At 44.8% G+C, this 16,794-nt stretch overlaps 1 protein-coding gene across 1 annotated transcript in view; it reads left to right on the top strand.

Moving 5' to 3' along the window:
• Positions 1-16,794, top strand: part of PLCZ1 (phospholipase C zeta 1) — a 73,404-nt gene that overhangs the window by 43,502 nt on the left and 13,108 nt on the right. The window contains exon 9 of the mRNA XM_077468641.1: positions 8,302-8,458. Coding sequence (XP_077324767.1) covers positions 8,302-8,458 — 157 coding nt within the window. The remainder of the gene's footprint in view (positions 1-8,301; positions 8,459-16,794) is intronic.

Here is a 16,794-nt window from a genome sequence, read left to right as displayed (position 1 = left end):
AGAGGAACAGCCACCGATTTTGCACAGCGAGGACCCGGAAATGACGTCACCACAAGAGCCAGCGACCACGAGGAGGAGGAGGAAAAGGAGGGCAGGCATTAAGCAGCCTGACTCCTCCTACAAACACAGGCTGACCTGCGGTCAGCCTTACACAAGTGGGAAGTTACCTAAGTGTATGTCAGATGGGAACATGGGTGGGGAACTCTCATGACTTGGTTCTGCCTATTACACCACTCAGGTGGTGTACTGTACAGAATGCTTACCTGCAGCACAATAACACAGCTTGGAAGTGGTTTCTCTCCCTGTCCATCAGTGCTGCCAGCTGAGTCCATCAGTGCCTGCTTATTCTGGGACTACACAATTAGTTCAGTGATTGACACTCCACCTAAAAGTTGGAATTGTAGAATGTTGACCTTTTGAAGAGCTGGAGGACATACAGACCAATTCAATGAATAATCTTAAAGTGTTCATAAGAGACGATGAACACTCTACTCTTATAGAAACCTATATCCTACATCCCATTAGGGGTGGGGGAACGGTTTGGCCCGAGCACAGGTTCAGGCCGAACTTTGGTTGTTCGGACGTTTGGCGAACAACGAACATCATGCATTGTTCGCAGCAAATTTGAAAGGTGTGGAACCGTGGAGGCCAGGATCTGGGGGTCCCCTTGTTAAAGGGGGCTTCCAGATTCCGATAAGCCCCCCCACCCACAGACCCCCACAACCATCGGAAATTGTAGGGATGAGGTCCTTGTCCCCATCAACATGGGGACAAGGTGCTTTGAGGGGCTACTCCAAATCACCCTCCCCATGTTGAGGGCATGTGGCCTGGTAGGGTTCAGGAGGGGGGACGCTCTCTCATCCCCCCCCATTTTCCGGCGGCCTGCAGGGTTGCTGCTTGAATAAGGGTATGGTAAGGATTTTGGGGGGACCCCTGCAACATTTTTTTAACATTTTGGGACAGGGTTTCCCTTAAAATCCATACCAGGCCTGAAGAGTCTGGTATGGATTTTGGGGGGATCCCTATTCCATTTTTTTGGGCGCAGTGTTACCCTTAATATCCATACCAGACCTGAAGGTCCTTGTATGGATTTTAGGGGGACGCCCACGCAATTTTTTTTTACATTTTTGGTTCGGGGTTCCCCTTAATATTCATAGCAGACCCAAAGGTTTTTTTTCAATGAGTTTTATCTTTATTACCAAGGCTCAACAATTCATTACAGCCTCGATCAGTTTTAAATTACTTTTTTTCCTTTAGAAATGTAATTTTGCTGTGGTACTGTTCTAAACACGGGAAAACTTTACAGACATACTATAGACACCCCCAGGCATGATATTTAAAGGAATATCTATTTTTTATTGTTTCACTTTAAGCATTATTAAAATCACTGCTCCCAAAAAAAAGTCAGTTTTTACAACTTTTTTTGCATTGATACATGTCCCCTGGGGCAGGACCCAACCCCTAGGGTTGCCACCTGTCCAGGATTCACCCGGACAGTTTTGGTTTGCAATCATGTGTCCGGGTTTCAGACCACCTGAAACCCGGACACATTATTTAGACTGGACTATGGCTTTCCAGCAGAGTTGCTGGCTGCAGTTGTCTAAGCTGAGAGTGTCTATTAGCCCTTGTACACACGGTCGGAGATTCCGTCGGAATGTTTCCTATCGGACCGTTTTGTCGGATATTCCGATTGTGTGTGGGCTGCATCGGACTGTTTCAGTCGGAATATCCGACGGACCAAGTTTTCCAACTTGCCGGTAAAATTTTCCGACAAAATGCTCCAATCGGACATACTCATGTGTAGCCTACTCCGACGGACAAAGTGCCACGCATGCTCAGGTCAAATTCCTAGACCAAAGCTATTGGCTACTAGCCTGAACGTAGTCCCGTCGTAACGAAATAACGCCATCACGTTATGTACAATTGGATTTTCCAGCAACTTAGTCCGACCATGTGTATGCAACATCACTTCCGGACCTCTTCCGGAATTAATTTGGTTGTCGGAATGTCCGACCATGTGTACAAGGGCTTACACTCTCTTTTACACTGCCCAAAGCCAACACTAACACCCCCCCCCAAACACACACACAGACAGGAGACAAGAGAGGGCTCGATCTGCTCCTCTTCCCTCCCACCCCTACCCCTCTGTGTCTGCCCACACTCCAATTGCCAGGGATGTGCCTTAGAATAGGAAAGTAAGTTGGGGCCGGAAATGTGAAATCCAGCAGTCTCAGCTACATCTGGATGAGAGGTGCTGACTGCCAAGGGGTGAGTGAGCTCACCATCCATCCCTGTCTGTGACTGAACTCTCCCCCTTCTCTCTCTTGCCTCTGAGTGAGTACGCTAAGGTAAATCAGGGTTCTCAGAGCACCCCTTACATCAGAGTTCCCCTTTACACTAGAGGCCACAGTGTTTCCCCTTACATCAGAGTCTTCTCTGTACATCCGAGTACTCAGTATCCCCCTTAAATATGGGCTCCAAGAGCATCCCTTAGGTCAGAGTCCCCAGAGTTCTCCCTTACATCATAGTCTGCAGAGTCGCCCCTTACAGTGAAAGGGAACTCTGCAAGTTCAGATGTAAAGGGGGACTCTTGTTCTTAACTTAATATGATTAGAAATGTTATTTAATAGCAAAATATATGTATAGTTTATACTATAAAAAAAAAAATGCCGCTAAAGTGTTCGGGTTTGACTTGAAGAAAAGGTGGCAACCCTACCAGCCCCACAAATTTTTTATGACAATAACTTGCATATAAGCCTTTAAAATTAGCACTTTTAATTTTTCATGTTCATGTCCCATAGACTTTAACAGTGTTCGTCCAAATTTTTTGCCTGTTTGCAAGTTCTGGTGGGAACCGAACTGGGGGTGTTCGGCTCATCCTTACATCCCACATTGCATGTCATAGTGTCATTACACCACCATGAGTTACATATAATATTAGCTATACCAAGTCCCTGTTGCTTCAATTAGCCTCTCTGACAAATGGGCATATGGTAGCGAATAATGGTGTTCAAAGTGGATGATGTAATATTCATCCCATCACACATCTCACCATGTAAGGTTTTACCTCCATTAAATAGGAGATCCTAAAAATGACATATGCCATTGCTCAGAAGTGACATGTAAAGGTTTTGTACAGATTTTCTTCATTTATTTTACTCAGAAAAAAAGTTTTAAAATATTTGTCTTCCTTTTTTTAGTTGGGTAAATATTACATAGTAAATATGAATATTCTGTATTTGTAAATTCACCCAGCAGGTGGAGCTTTCTGCTTCCTTTCACATGTTTATCAAGCTCTCCTTTGATTCTGTCATGTACAGAGCTCAGTAACCCAATACACAAGTGAATAAATCAGGCAGTAACTCTTTCCTCTTCACAGAAGTGTTCCCTCCCTCTCCCTCCTACCACATGGTTCTGTCCAAAGTGCTTGCAAGGACATTCCTACTGCTGTGCTCTCTCTGTAGATAACCCCTAGTGCTTGAGGTATCCTATGTCATATAATTGTTGTGTATTTGTAGAAGATTGTATACACTTTATAGTACAAAATATATTTTTAATTACTCTGTTTTTCCAAATTAAGAGCAAAACTGATAATCATTTTAACCCCAAATTATTATCATTTCCCTTTAAATATGTGTGTATGGTTAGGGGCACTTACAGAGGCCACATATACATGAAGATGGAGATGAAAAAAAACAGAAGAATGCCAAGAGAGGACCCAAAGTTCATCTTTTGGTATAGTACATGGGATATCTGCTATCTGTAGCAATCCCTAGCGTGGCTAGAGTGTTAAGCTTAGATTTTCGTTAGTGTAGGTAAATTCAGGCTTGGCTGCCAGCAAGCCTGTGTGTTTTTCTGGGTCAGGGTTGAGTGACTGAAGGAGGGCTGGATGACTCAGCAACAGCATCTCTGGTGACTTCTCCCTGCTTGCTGGAATCTTGGAGAGGGTTCCAGAAGCAGTTGGGAGGAGTCTAGGAGGAGCTCGCTGGAGTATCTGAGGGCCCTGACCAATCCCCAATGGATGGGATGGCCTTCTGGGTTGGCCTTCAAATACTCAGGGTCAGCCCAGCTGGAGGCAGTGGAGTTTCGGTGGAAGATTGAGATAGAGTGTTGGGCTGTGGAGGCCTTGGAGAGTAGCTCCCCAGTCTGGGGGAGGGGGGAAAAGTCAGGCCTGGGTTCCTGACCAGGAGACATGGAAGCAAGGAGAGGAGGAGGACACTGCTGGGCAAATCTACAGCAAAGAAGACAGCCAAGAGGGCTGGTAAGTGTTACAGTGAGAGTACTGAGAGGCATGCCTGAAGGGACTGGGTGCAAGCATTCTGGGATGGATGCAGAGTGAGTCTGGTAGGACTGTGGAGAAGTAGCCAGGAGGGCTAGTGAAAAGGGTAGCTGCAGCCAGATGGGCAGGCAGTGCCTGAAGAGGTGGTACTGGGAGCAGTAGCCACAGGAAACTATCACCAAAGACCTCTTTTTGCTATACTACCAAAGAGGCCCACAGTCCTTGCCTGTAAAGTTCATTTGCTATGATCTGATTACTCCTTTGTCAAACCATCCTGTCAGTGCTAGATGGTCCTGGGACTTGTAGTTCTACAAGAAAGTTTGTGATGGAGGTAGAAGAGAAGTGTGTATATACTGTCTGTACAGTATCTCACAAAAGTGAGTACACCCCTCACATTTTTTTAAATATTTTATTATATCTTTTCATTGTGACAACACTGAAGAAATGACACTTTTCTACAATGTAAAATAGTGAAAGTACAGCTTGTATCACAGTGAAAATTTGCTGTAACTCAAAACGCAGCCATTAATGTCTAAACTGCTGGCAACAAAAGTGAGTACACCCCTAAGTGAAAATGTCCAAATTAGGCCCAATTAGCCATTTTCTCTCCCCGGTGTCATGTGACTCATTATTGTTACAAGGTCTCAGGTGTGAATGGGGAGTAGGTGTGTTAAATTTGGTGTTATCGCACTCACTCTCTTATCCTCATCACTGGAAGTTTAACATGGCACCTCATGGCAAAGAACTCTGAGAATCTGAAAAAAAATAATTGTTGCTCTACATAAAGATGCCCTAGGCCAGGGGTCTCAAACTGGTGGCCCTCCAGCTGTTGCTAAACTATAAGTCCCATGAGGCATTGCAAGGCTGACATTTACAAACATGACTCCCACAGGCAGAGGCATGATGGGACTTGTAGTTTAGTAACAGGGCCACTATTTTAAGACCCCTGCCCTAGGCTATAATAAGATTGCCAAGACTCTGAAACTGAGCTGCAGCACAGTGGCCAAGACCATATAGTGGTTTAACAGGACAGGCTGCACTCAGAACAGGCTTTGCCATGGTCGACCAAAGAAGTTGAGTACACGTGCTCAGCATCATATCCAGAGGTTGTCATTGGGAAATAGACGTATGAGTGCTGACAGCATTGCTGCAGAGGTTTGCATGGCTGTCATCCCTGAAGGAAGCCTCTTCTAAAGATGATGCACAAGAAAGCCCGCAAACAGTTTGCTGAAAACAAACAGTCTAAGCCCTTGTACACACGGTAGGACATTCTGCCAACCAAATCCGTTGGATTTTGTCCCACGGATTTTGTCCGACGGATCGTGTCCAAAACTGTTGCATACACACGGTCGGACCAAGTTGTCGGAAAATCCGATCATTCAGAACGTGATGACGTTATTTCGTTACAACGAGACTGCGTTCATGCTAGTAGCCAATAGCTTTGGTGTAGGAATTTGATCTGAGCATGCGTGGCACTTTGTCCGATCAAAATTCTCTACACATGAACGGAGTATGTCCGATCGGACCAGTTTGTCAGAAAATATTTCCAACATGTTGGAAAATTTGGTCCGACGGATATTCCGACGGAATCAGTCCGATGCATACTACACACAGTCGGATTATCCGACAACACGGTCCGATAGGACATATTCCGACGGATTCTCCGACCGTGTGTACAAGGGCTAAGGGTATGGATTACTGGAATCATGTCCTGTGGTCTGATGAGATCAAGATAAACTTATTTGGTTCAGATGGTGTCAAGCGTGTGTCGTAGCAACCAGGTAAGGAGTACAAAGACAAGTTTGTCTTGCCTAAAGTCAAGCATGGTGGTGGGAGTGTCATGGTCTAGGGCTGCATGAGTACTGCCGGCACTTGGGAGCTACAGTTCATTGAGGGAACCATAAATGCCAACTGTACTGTGACATACTGAAGCAGAGCATGATCCCCTCCCTTTTTGGCAGTGGCACAGGTTCTCTATTGAAGACTAGCTTCTGGTCTTCTTAAAAATGGCGACCTCTAGCGGCCGGCAGCAAAAAGCGGGAAACTTGAATTTCCCGGGACAAACCGAATTTCCCGGGACATTTCCCGGGACAAAATTAATTCGGGACAAATGTCCTAATCCCGGGAATGTCCCGGGAAATTCGGGACAGTTGGCAACTATGCATATCTAGGAACAATGTTCAGTTTCTGGCACCATGTCAAAGCCCAACTTCAGCTAAAAGTTTTTTTTTTGCCTCAGAGAGATTAGAGAAGGATAAAAAATACTTTTGACAGATTTTTTAACTGCTTAAAGACCGCTTCCTGCATATATACGTCAGCAGAATGGCATGGCTGGGCACAAGCACATACCTGTATGTTCCTCTTTAAGTGCCTAGCCGTGGGTCGGGAGCGCACTGCCGCCGGCACGCTCCCGACCCGGTCCTGAGCTCAGTGACCGTGGCCATGGAGCCAGCGGACCCAATCACTGCTGGTGTCCCGCAATCGGGTCACAGAGCTGAAGAACGAGGAGAGGTCTGTGTAAACAAACCTCTCCCCATGCTTCCTACTGAGCCTGTCACTGATCGTCTGTTCCCTGTTATAGGGAAAGACGATCAGTGACGTCAGTCGCCAAGCCACGCCCCCTACAGTTAAAAAAAAAAAAACACACACACACACACTTAACCCCTCCCCGCCCCCTAGTGGTTAATTCCTTCACTGCCAGTGTCATTTACACAGGAATCAGTGCATTTAAATAGCACTGATTGCTGTATAAATGACAATGGTCCCAAAAATGTGTCAAAAATGTCCGATGTGTCCGCCATAATGTACCAGTCATAATAAAAATCGCTGATCACCTCCATTACTAGTAAAAAAAAAATATTAATAAAAATGCTATAAAACTATCCCCTATTTTGTAAACGCTATAACTTTTGCGCAAACCAATCAATAATTACTAATTGCAATTTTTTTAACCAAAAATATGTAGAAGAATACGTATCGGCCGAAACTGAGGAAAAAAAATGTTTTATATATATTATTTGGGGATATTTATTATTGCAAAAAGTAAAAAATATTACATTTTTTTCAAAATTGTCACTCTATTTTTGTTTATAGCGCAAAAAATAAAAACTGCAGAAGTGATCAAATACCACCAAAAGAAAGCTCTATTTGTGGGATAAAAAAGGACAAAATTTTGTTTGGGAGCCACGTCGCACAACGCAATTGTCAGTTAAAGTGACACAGTGCCGAAACGCAAAAAGGGGCCTGGTCCTTTGGCTGCAAATTGGTGCGGGGCTTAAGTGGTTAAATGATGTCTGTAACCATGTTGGGGATATTTTACCTCACTTTCTGTTCCTGTGTCAACATGACAAGAAATTAGCAGAGATGTCATTACCGGAATAGGAAGAAGCGGGAGGTTGGAATAATCCGACAGGTTCCAACACCATTTTGCTAAGAAAAAACAGTCTTGTTGTAGACTGTGTTGCCATTAGAGAGATTTCTCATCACTTCCTGTCCAGCCTAGAATCTTCTCAATGAAGACACAGATGGCCATAAAACCTGATAGGGGTTCTGTCCCTTCCACACTCTATAAAAAACAGTTTGGGTGGAAGTGGACATTTCTCTCACAATGATAGTCCATTTTTCTCCACAGAACCATCTAATCTGTATGCATGTGCCTAAGGGTGCTGTTGTCAGAACTGGGGTATAACTGTCTGTGTGTGGCTAATTTTGTCTCAAAGTGTAGTGATTGATCCCCCACTAAGCACCTCCCCCCACTCTGTCCATCTAGCCACAATGCCATTCCATGACCTGTTATAGGCCTGATGTGTCCCAGAAATGATCGTCTAATATCCTAATATCTGATCGGGTTTTTCATGACACTAAAGTGGAGATAGCTGCTGAGCTCAGTGTACTCAATGCCATGCACTGACCAAGGGTGGCATCTTTTAACGCCTTGGAGTTATCTATAGAAGTATAACTTATGACAATTTACAATCACGTTTCATTATCAGTTATTGATCAATTTGGTTTTGTCCTGTCAGGGTAAACGTAAGGAGATCGCACCAACGCTGTCAGATCTGGTCATTTACATCAAACCGAAGGAGTTTGTCAGTTTCAAGCATTCCCAATCCTACCAGAAATTCTATGAAAATAATTCATTATCCGAGAGAGAAGCAAAGAAACTGGTCCGGCACTCAGGTACTCTGGGGGAGACAACAAAGGGACTATGGGGTATGAAGAGTCAGCTCTGTGAGGTCCCTGACAACCAAGCCAATTTATCCATTATTATGTTGCTGTGAGCAGCAATGAGTCTTCTGTCGATCAATTCTCTTCCTGTGGTTTCAGGGTTTTGTAGTTTCAGAGGATGAATATTTTGCACATGATTTTGGGTCATCGCAGACTCCATGCATGAAATAAACAGAATTACATTTTCATGGCAGCTCAGAGGATGAAATTCTGGCGAGTTGCCAGTCCAATCTGGATTTGACTCTCTACCAATTCATCTCTTGCGCTATAAAATGAAAACATGAATTATATAAGGCTATGTCACTAACAGAGTTACCAAGGGTACAAGGGATGCTGGTAGACATACAAGGTATCGCTGTCTGTTGCCCGTGCTCAGAAATCAGCCAGCACACTGGCAGATTGTTGCGAGAATCCTAAGTTCCCCAGTCCGGACACAAGTTACAGCTGTACAACAGCATATGCACTCTAATATTCCATGGCTATCCCCAGATGTGAAGAACACAAGCCCATGAAAACTAGCTAACCGGCGGCCTGGACCTTGCTTGGTGTTGAAGGAAATGAGGGCAGGACATGCTTTGGACAGGTAAAGCCAGCTGTGAAACTATTGGCACAACCTACAATAACACTAGCCACCACTAGAGGGAGCCACCACTTCACCTATATCTAGCTGGCTGGAAACAAATCATAAATGCAGTCTGGTGTACTCTAAGTCCTTGTACACATGGTCAGAGATTCCGACGGAATGTGTCCGATCGAACAGTTTTGTCGGATATTCCGACTGTGTGTGATTTACATCGGACTGTTTCCGTCGGAGTATCCGACGGACCAAGTTTTCCAACTTGTTGGTAAAATTTTCCGACAAAATGCTCCGATCAGACATACTCCAATCATGTGTAGAGAATTCCGATCGGACAAAGTGCCACGCATGCTCAGATCAAATTCCTACACCAAAGCTATTGGCTACTAGCGTGAACGTAGTCCCGTCGTAACGAAATAATGTTGTCACGTCGGATTTTCCGACAACTGTGTCCGACCGTGTGTATGAAACAGTTTCGGACAAAATCCGTCGGACAAAATCCGACTGACAATATCCGACGGATTTGGTTGTCGGAATCCCCGACCGTGTGTACAAGGGCTAAGGGTTGGGGAAAAGTCTAGCAATTAGCCCAAACCCACACCCCTGGTATTCCTTAAGCTACCCTGCAAACTAGAATCTATGTGTTAATCACTTTTCACACACACCCGACACACGGCATGCAATACCTTGCCATCACCTAGTAGTGTATCAGCTGACTGGTCTGCTAGGCAACCATACACAGGCTCAGATCTCTGTCTGGCAGATCTGGCAACTTAGACACACTAGCACTTTATACTATTCGCTTTGTCTCCTAATGACAGGTGCCCCTGTGTGTGTGATTTATAAAAAAAAAATGCAGTCTATAAGAACAACAACATGTAATGTAAAGTTGCTTATATAAACTGACAATATGTACTGTATGCATTATAGCTATCTATCCAGCGGGTGGCGCTGCAGTATTATAGTGTGTTATCTATGGTAAGGTAATCAGAGAAATAACACCCTTATTGTGTTATATGCACTTGTTTATGTTCTCTTCCTGATTTCTGCCTACATGAGGTAAAGCCATGATAAAGATAACCTCCATGAAAGTAAAGGTGTTCTGGTGTATACAAGAAGCTTCCAGCCCATGATTTCAATACTCTGCACAATATATACCTGATTTGACTGGCCATCTCTCTCCTCTCCCCATCTGACAGCTAGAGTGGGAGGGGCAGAGGTTCCCCTGCTGATGTCGGTCAGGAGAGGGGGAGAGGGCCGGCCAGTTACGTGAGCGCCAAGTGGCGCTCTGAAATCAGGTATAGACTGCATTTTTTTTATAAATCAAACACACAGGGGCACCTGTCATTAGGAGAAAGAGCAAATAGTATAAGGAGGTCAGAGTTATTTCAGCATCAGGGGGTGGTGGGGGGTGGGGGGCGGGCGTGCACTGTCACTAGCTGACAGGCAGGGATGGGAAAAGACAGAGGAGGATGGGGGAGAGCAAACAGAAGAGCTGTGAATGACGAAGGCTCGTAAAGTAGACAATTCCCTAGATGTGGTAAAGTCAGCCCTTAAATTAGGGATAGTACTGTCTGGGTTGCTGACGAAGAAGAGGAAGAACAGTAGGTCATCCGTGTAAGCAGCTATCTTATGTTGTTGTCCTTGTACATTAATGCCTGATATATTTGAGTTTGCACGAATAGTCTGTAAAAATGGTTCCAATATTCTAATAAAGGTAAGGGGAAATAGGGGGCATCTCTGACATGTCCCATTCTGAATTTTAAGGGAGTCATAAAGCACTCTATTTGCATGTACTTGTGGACATGGGTTTGAGCATAGGGATCTAATCCACATCTGGCCCTAATTCTAAAGTAAACTGTGTAAAGACCCTGTCAATCCTATCAAAGGCCTTCTCAATGTAGCACCCTCTTAGATAGGCTGCTAGTTAGGTTAGGTTAACTTAGTTGTGGCTCTCCTGTAGTCAGTTAAAAAGTGTGTGATTGCTTGGGGCTGTTCTCAGTTTTACTGGCAGGCTTGATTGCTCCCCCCTGCCTTGTGGGCCGGATGAAGCAAATCAGCAGCTGAATATTTATGTTGTCTTAGCCAATCTTTGGCGAAGGCTACCCAGATGGTGGCTTGGTGTGAGCATACTGTAAATACTCTGTAGCCTAGAGATGCCCTGTTGTCCGGAAGGAAAAGTTCCCAGTCTTAAGGCCATGCTGAAAGTTCTCCTTGCTCTCGTCGAGGTCCCAGCAATGGCAGAGATTGGGGGGGGGGTTACTCTGCTAGAATCCCTAAAGCTAAGAGAGGAATTACACTAGGGATCCAGTCTGGAAGATTCACTGAAGAATTGTCTCCCTGAGACTGGAGGGAGACATCCAGATACATGGGGACACTGCGATTATAGACCTGAGTGAAGGACCCTAGTGCCTGTTGCTGCTGTTAACCCCTGGTGCACCTATACTAAGCCTTACCTGGCCTGGAACATTGCTTATGGTGTCCTAGTGCTGTTTATTTCCTGAACTATTGCTGAAGGGACATAAATAGCTGCAGAAAAAAAGTGCATCCTCTTGTCACTGTCTGGAGTATTCTGTAGCTCCCTATGCCCTATCCAAGTTAATCAGCAATAACTATTAAAAGGCGACCCTTAGTGCCGGTTCACACTACAGCGCTGTCTGAGATCGGATGTGATTTGCACCGCACTGCAGTGCAAATCAGATGCGATCTCCGTGCAATTCGATTTCAGCCATACAGATAGTATGGCTGAATTTGCATCACATTCGAACCAAACTCGCACAGGACACTTTTTTTGGTTCGCAGCAGAATTGGATTGCATGGGTGTTCACACCCATGCGTTCTGATTCTTGTGCAAATTTTTAGATCGCAGTGCGATATGCAAACTGATTTGGGAGTGTCATTAACTTTTAATTGACACTCCCAGCTGTTTGCATAGGGCAGTGTGCGTTTTTTTATTTATACAAAAATGTTTTGCCTTTCATTTCTATTTTAAACTGAATGGGTTCGTTTTACAAGGTGATCGTTTACAATCACTTTAACATGTGTTCATCAGAGGCTTTAGCAGGTTTGATTTGTTAGCTTGCATAAACTCTGAAATTGTAATCGGTTCTTTTAACAGTTTCAAAGTTTGGGGATCTAGTGAGTACATGCTGGAATGTTGGAAATAAGTACGTATACGCTCCTCATGCAAGTGCTGCTGGGAGTCGGACCAGTGTGGAGTTAGATTACAGAGAGTGATATAGTAATCTAAGAATACTGTATGTTTAATATCACTGAATTAAAATAAAATATCTGTAATCATATACGTTTTACATCTTGTCTAGCAATAATATCACCCCCACTTTGATATTTTTGTTACAAGTTATGATTTAGACCCCTTTCACATTGGGGTGGTTTTCAGGTGCCTTAGTGCTAGAAATAGCCTCTGCAAAGATTTTCTGCAGATTTTTGTCTTAAGACATACAAAAACCATATAATATGAGATCAGAGGATGCTGGAACTGTGACATCATAATGGGCGGGGACATCATCCGGTGATGTCCCTATATAAGTCGCCGCACGCCGCGTGTCCTGTCATTGGGACCGGAGACAGCGACGAGGCAACATCTCCAGAAGAGTAGAGAAGAACAGAAGACAGCGGCGACAGAAGACCGGGCCACCGCTTGTAAAAGAGCTAGAAGAAGGAGCGGTGGCCTGGCAAGAAGAACCGAAGAGGGGGACAAGACCCCTGAAGAGGGGGACAAGACCCCCAAAGTCGGAAGAAGACCCCCGGGCGGCGGCGACGAAGAAGAAAGCCAGGCTCCTCCGCTAGTAAAAGAGCTAGCAGAAGATAGCCAAGGAGTCTGGCGAGAAGACCCCCCAAGACGGAAGAAGACCCCCGGAGCTGTGCAATAAATTATTTTAAACCCTTGTGTGTTGTGTTTTATTTACATTTTTTTCACAGGTGAAGGGGTAGGGGTACATTGTACCCCATACTCATTCACATAGGGTGGGGGGCCGGGATACGGGGGCCCCCTTATTAAAGGGGCTCACGGATTCCGATAAGCCCCCGCCCGTAGACCCCGACAACCAATGGCCAGGGTTGCCGGGAAGAGGCCCTTGTCCTCATCAACATGGGGACAGGGTGCTTTGGGGTGGAGGGCCGCATGGCCCCCCTTCCCCAAAGCACCCCCTCCATGTTGAGTGCACGCGGCCTGGTACGGCTCAGGAGGGGGGGGGGCGCTCACTCATCCCCACCCCTTTCCTGACCGGCCGGGTTGCGTGCTCGGATAAGGGTCTTATATGGACCTTGGGGGGGACCCCCATGCCGTTTTTTCGGCGTAGGGCTTCCCCTTTAAGTCCATACCAGGTGACGGGGCCAGCAACGTGTCAATCATGACATTGACTTCCTTCGCTAGTCCCGGCTACCTGTGGCTACCTGTATGTGGGCAAGTCTGTTCATTTCAAAAGTACGGCGGATAGTCCGGCGGACTAGGTCCACCGGACCTAGTCCACCGGAAAAGTCCCGTGTGTGGGCAGGTCCGCTCGTTCGGAAATTTGGCTGACTTTCCGCCAGACTAAGTCCGCCGGATAGTCTGATCGTGTGTACGTGGCATAAGATATCTTGCAAGTGATATAATAATTATTACTCTGTATTTATAACGCTTGACAATATTCTGTAACCCAATCAACATTTTTGCATAAAAGGGTTAACAAGGCATAGGTAAAACTCACAATAGGTATCTCTACTAGTTACATAGTTAGCCAGGCCAAAAAAAGACACATGTCCATCCAGTCCAACCATAAAAATAAATAAACAAAAACGAATATCATACAATCCCATATACCCAATCCTATACCCACAGTTAATCCAGAGGAAGGTGAAAAACCCCAGCAAAGTACAATCCAATTTGTTACAGCAGAGGAAAAAATTCCTTCCTGACCTCCCCAGAGGCAATCGGATTTTCCCTGGATCAACTTTACCTATAAATGTCAGTACCCATATTCTGTACATTTATGAAATATTCCAAGCCTTTCTTAAAGCAATCTACTAAACTGGCCAGAACCACCACTGGGTGGAGTCTATTCCACATTTTCACAGCTCTTACTGTGAAGAAACCTTTCCGTATTTGGAGATTAAATCTCTTTTCCTCTACATGTAAAGAGTGCCCCCTTGTCCTCTGTGTTGACCGTAAAGTGAATAACTCAATACCAAATTCACTATATGAACCCCTTATGTATTTGTACATGTTGATCATATTCCCCCTTAATCTCCTCTAATAAATTCAGTTCCTCTAATCTAGGGCTGCAACTAACGATTATTTTCATAATCAATTATTCGGCCGATTATTTTTTTGATTAATCAGATAAAATCATTAAAAAAATAAAAAAATAAATAAAATTAATTTATTTAAAATAATAATGACAAAACGGAGTGTTACACTTAAACTGCATCACAACATAACTATTAAAGTCAATTCCTCATTCATTACTGACAATGCAGTGAGGGGGCTGGCCCTAAATGGGAGAGGGGACCATACTGGAGGGTGGGAGGGAGTTAGCTAGTTTGGAGACCAAGCGTTAGAGGGAGTAGGTTGGGAGGGAGTTTGGAAGAGAGACATGTGGGAGAGGAACCGGACTAGAGGGGGTTGTGATAGAAAGGGAGTTTGGTTGGACAAAGAACCAGACCCAAAAGGGGGGGAGTGGGCTGGGGCAAGGGAGCGGGCCAAAGCGGGCTGGAGGTACCGGACCAGACCAGGAACACAGATGGGGCACTATTCCCCTCCCACAGGAACACCAATGATGGGACACTATTCCCCCCCCCCAGGAACACCAATGATGGGGAACTATCCCCCCCAGGAACACCAATGATGGGGCACTATTCCCTCCCCCAGGAACACCAATTATGGGGCACATTCCCCCCCAGGAACACCAATGATGGGGCACTATTCCCCCCAGAAACCCCAATGATGGGGCACCATTCCCCCCAGGAACATCAATGGTGGGGCACTATTCCCCCCCAGGAACACCAATGATGGGGCACTATCCCCCCCCAGGAACACCAATGATGGGGGCACTATCCCCCCCCCCCCGAAACACCAATGATGGGGCACTATTCCCCCCCAGGGACACCAATGATGGGGCACTATTTCCCCCCCAAGGAACAGCAATGATGGGGAACCCCCTCCCCCCCGGAACGCCAGCGATGGGGCACTTGTCCTCCCATAAATACCAAGATGAATGCTTTGCAAAGTTCACTATATTTTATCCACTTGACCACTGGGCACTTAAACACCCTGAATAACCAGACCAATTTTCAGCTTTCGGTGCTCTCACATTTTGAATGACAATTACTCAGTCATGCAACACTGGACCTATATGAAATTTTTGTCCTTTTTTTCAAGCTGTGGTGCCAATATCTGAAAATTGATCACACCTGAAGTACTGACGGCCTATTTCAATTCTTGAGACCCTAACATGCCAGAAAAGTACAAATACCCCCCAAATGACCCCTTTTTGGAAAGAAGACATTCCAAGGTATTTAGTAAGAGGCATGATGAGTTTTTTGAAGTTGTCATTTTTTCCCACAATTCTTTGCAAAATCAAGATTTTTTTTACTTTTTTTTTTTTTTCACAAAATTGTCATATTATCAGTTTATTTCTCACACAGCATATGCATACCACAAATTACACCCCAAAACACATTCTGCTATTACTCCCGTGTACGGCGATACCACATGTGTGAGACTTTTACACAGTGCGGCCACATACAGAGGCCCAACATGCAGGGAGCGCCATCAGGCGTTCTGGAGCACCCAGGACAATTCTGACATTTCTCTCCTACATGTAAAAATCATCATTTATTTGCTAGAAAATTACATCGAATCCCAAAACATTATATATGTTTTTTTAGCAAACACCCTGGAGAATACAATGGTGGTCGTTGCAACTTTTTATCTCGCACGGTATTTGCGCAGCAATTTTTCAAAATTTTTTTTGGGGAAAAAAAACTGTTTTGTGCTTAAAAAAATAAAAACACAGTAAAGTTAGCCCAATTTTTGCATAATGTGAAAGATGAAGTTACACCGAGTAAATCGATACCTAACATGTCACTCTTCAAAATTGCACAGGCTCGTGGAATGGCGCCAAACGTCGCTACTTAAAAATCCCCATAGGCGATGATTTAATTTTTTTTTACTGGTTATATGTTTTGAGTTACAGAGGAGGTCTAGGGCTAGAATTATTGCTCTCGCTCCAACGTACGCAGCGATACCTCACATGTGTGGTTTGAACACCGTTTTCATATGTGGGCGGGACTTACGTATGCGTTCGCTTCTGCATGCGAGCACATGGGGAAGGGGCGCTTTAAAAAAAAAAAAAAAAATGTTATTGTTCATTTTACTTTATTTATTTTAGTTTGACATTTTTTTCCCCCCAAAAAATTTTTTTGATCACTTTTATTCCTATTACAAGGAATGTAAACATCCCTTGTAATAGGAATATGGCATGACAGGTCCTCTTTACAGTGAGATGTGGGGTCAATAAGACCCCGCATCTCACCTCTAAGCTGGGAAGCCTGAAAAAAAAAAAAAAAAAAAGATTCTGGATTTGATAGTATTGGCGAGTCGGTAGAAGCACCGGAGGGCGGCGGGAGGGGGGGGGGGTGTCTATGGCTGGGTATTGCAGGGTATCACCGACTATGGCTGGGTATGGCTGGGTATATCAGAGTATGG

This window comes from Lithobates pipiens, unplaced genomic scaffold (assembly GCF_037356315.1).
Source record: "Lithobates pipiens isolate NorthernLeopardFrog02 unplaced genomic scaffold, aLitPip1_a1.2 Scaffold_8, whole genome shotgun sequence".
Classification (NCBI taxonomy): Eukaryota; Metazoa; Chordata; class Amphibia; order Anura; family Ranidae; genus Lithobates; species Lithobates pipiens.
This window is presented reverse-complemented; position numbering and strand designations above follow the sequence as displayed.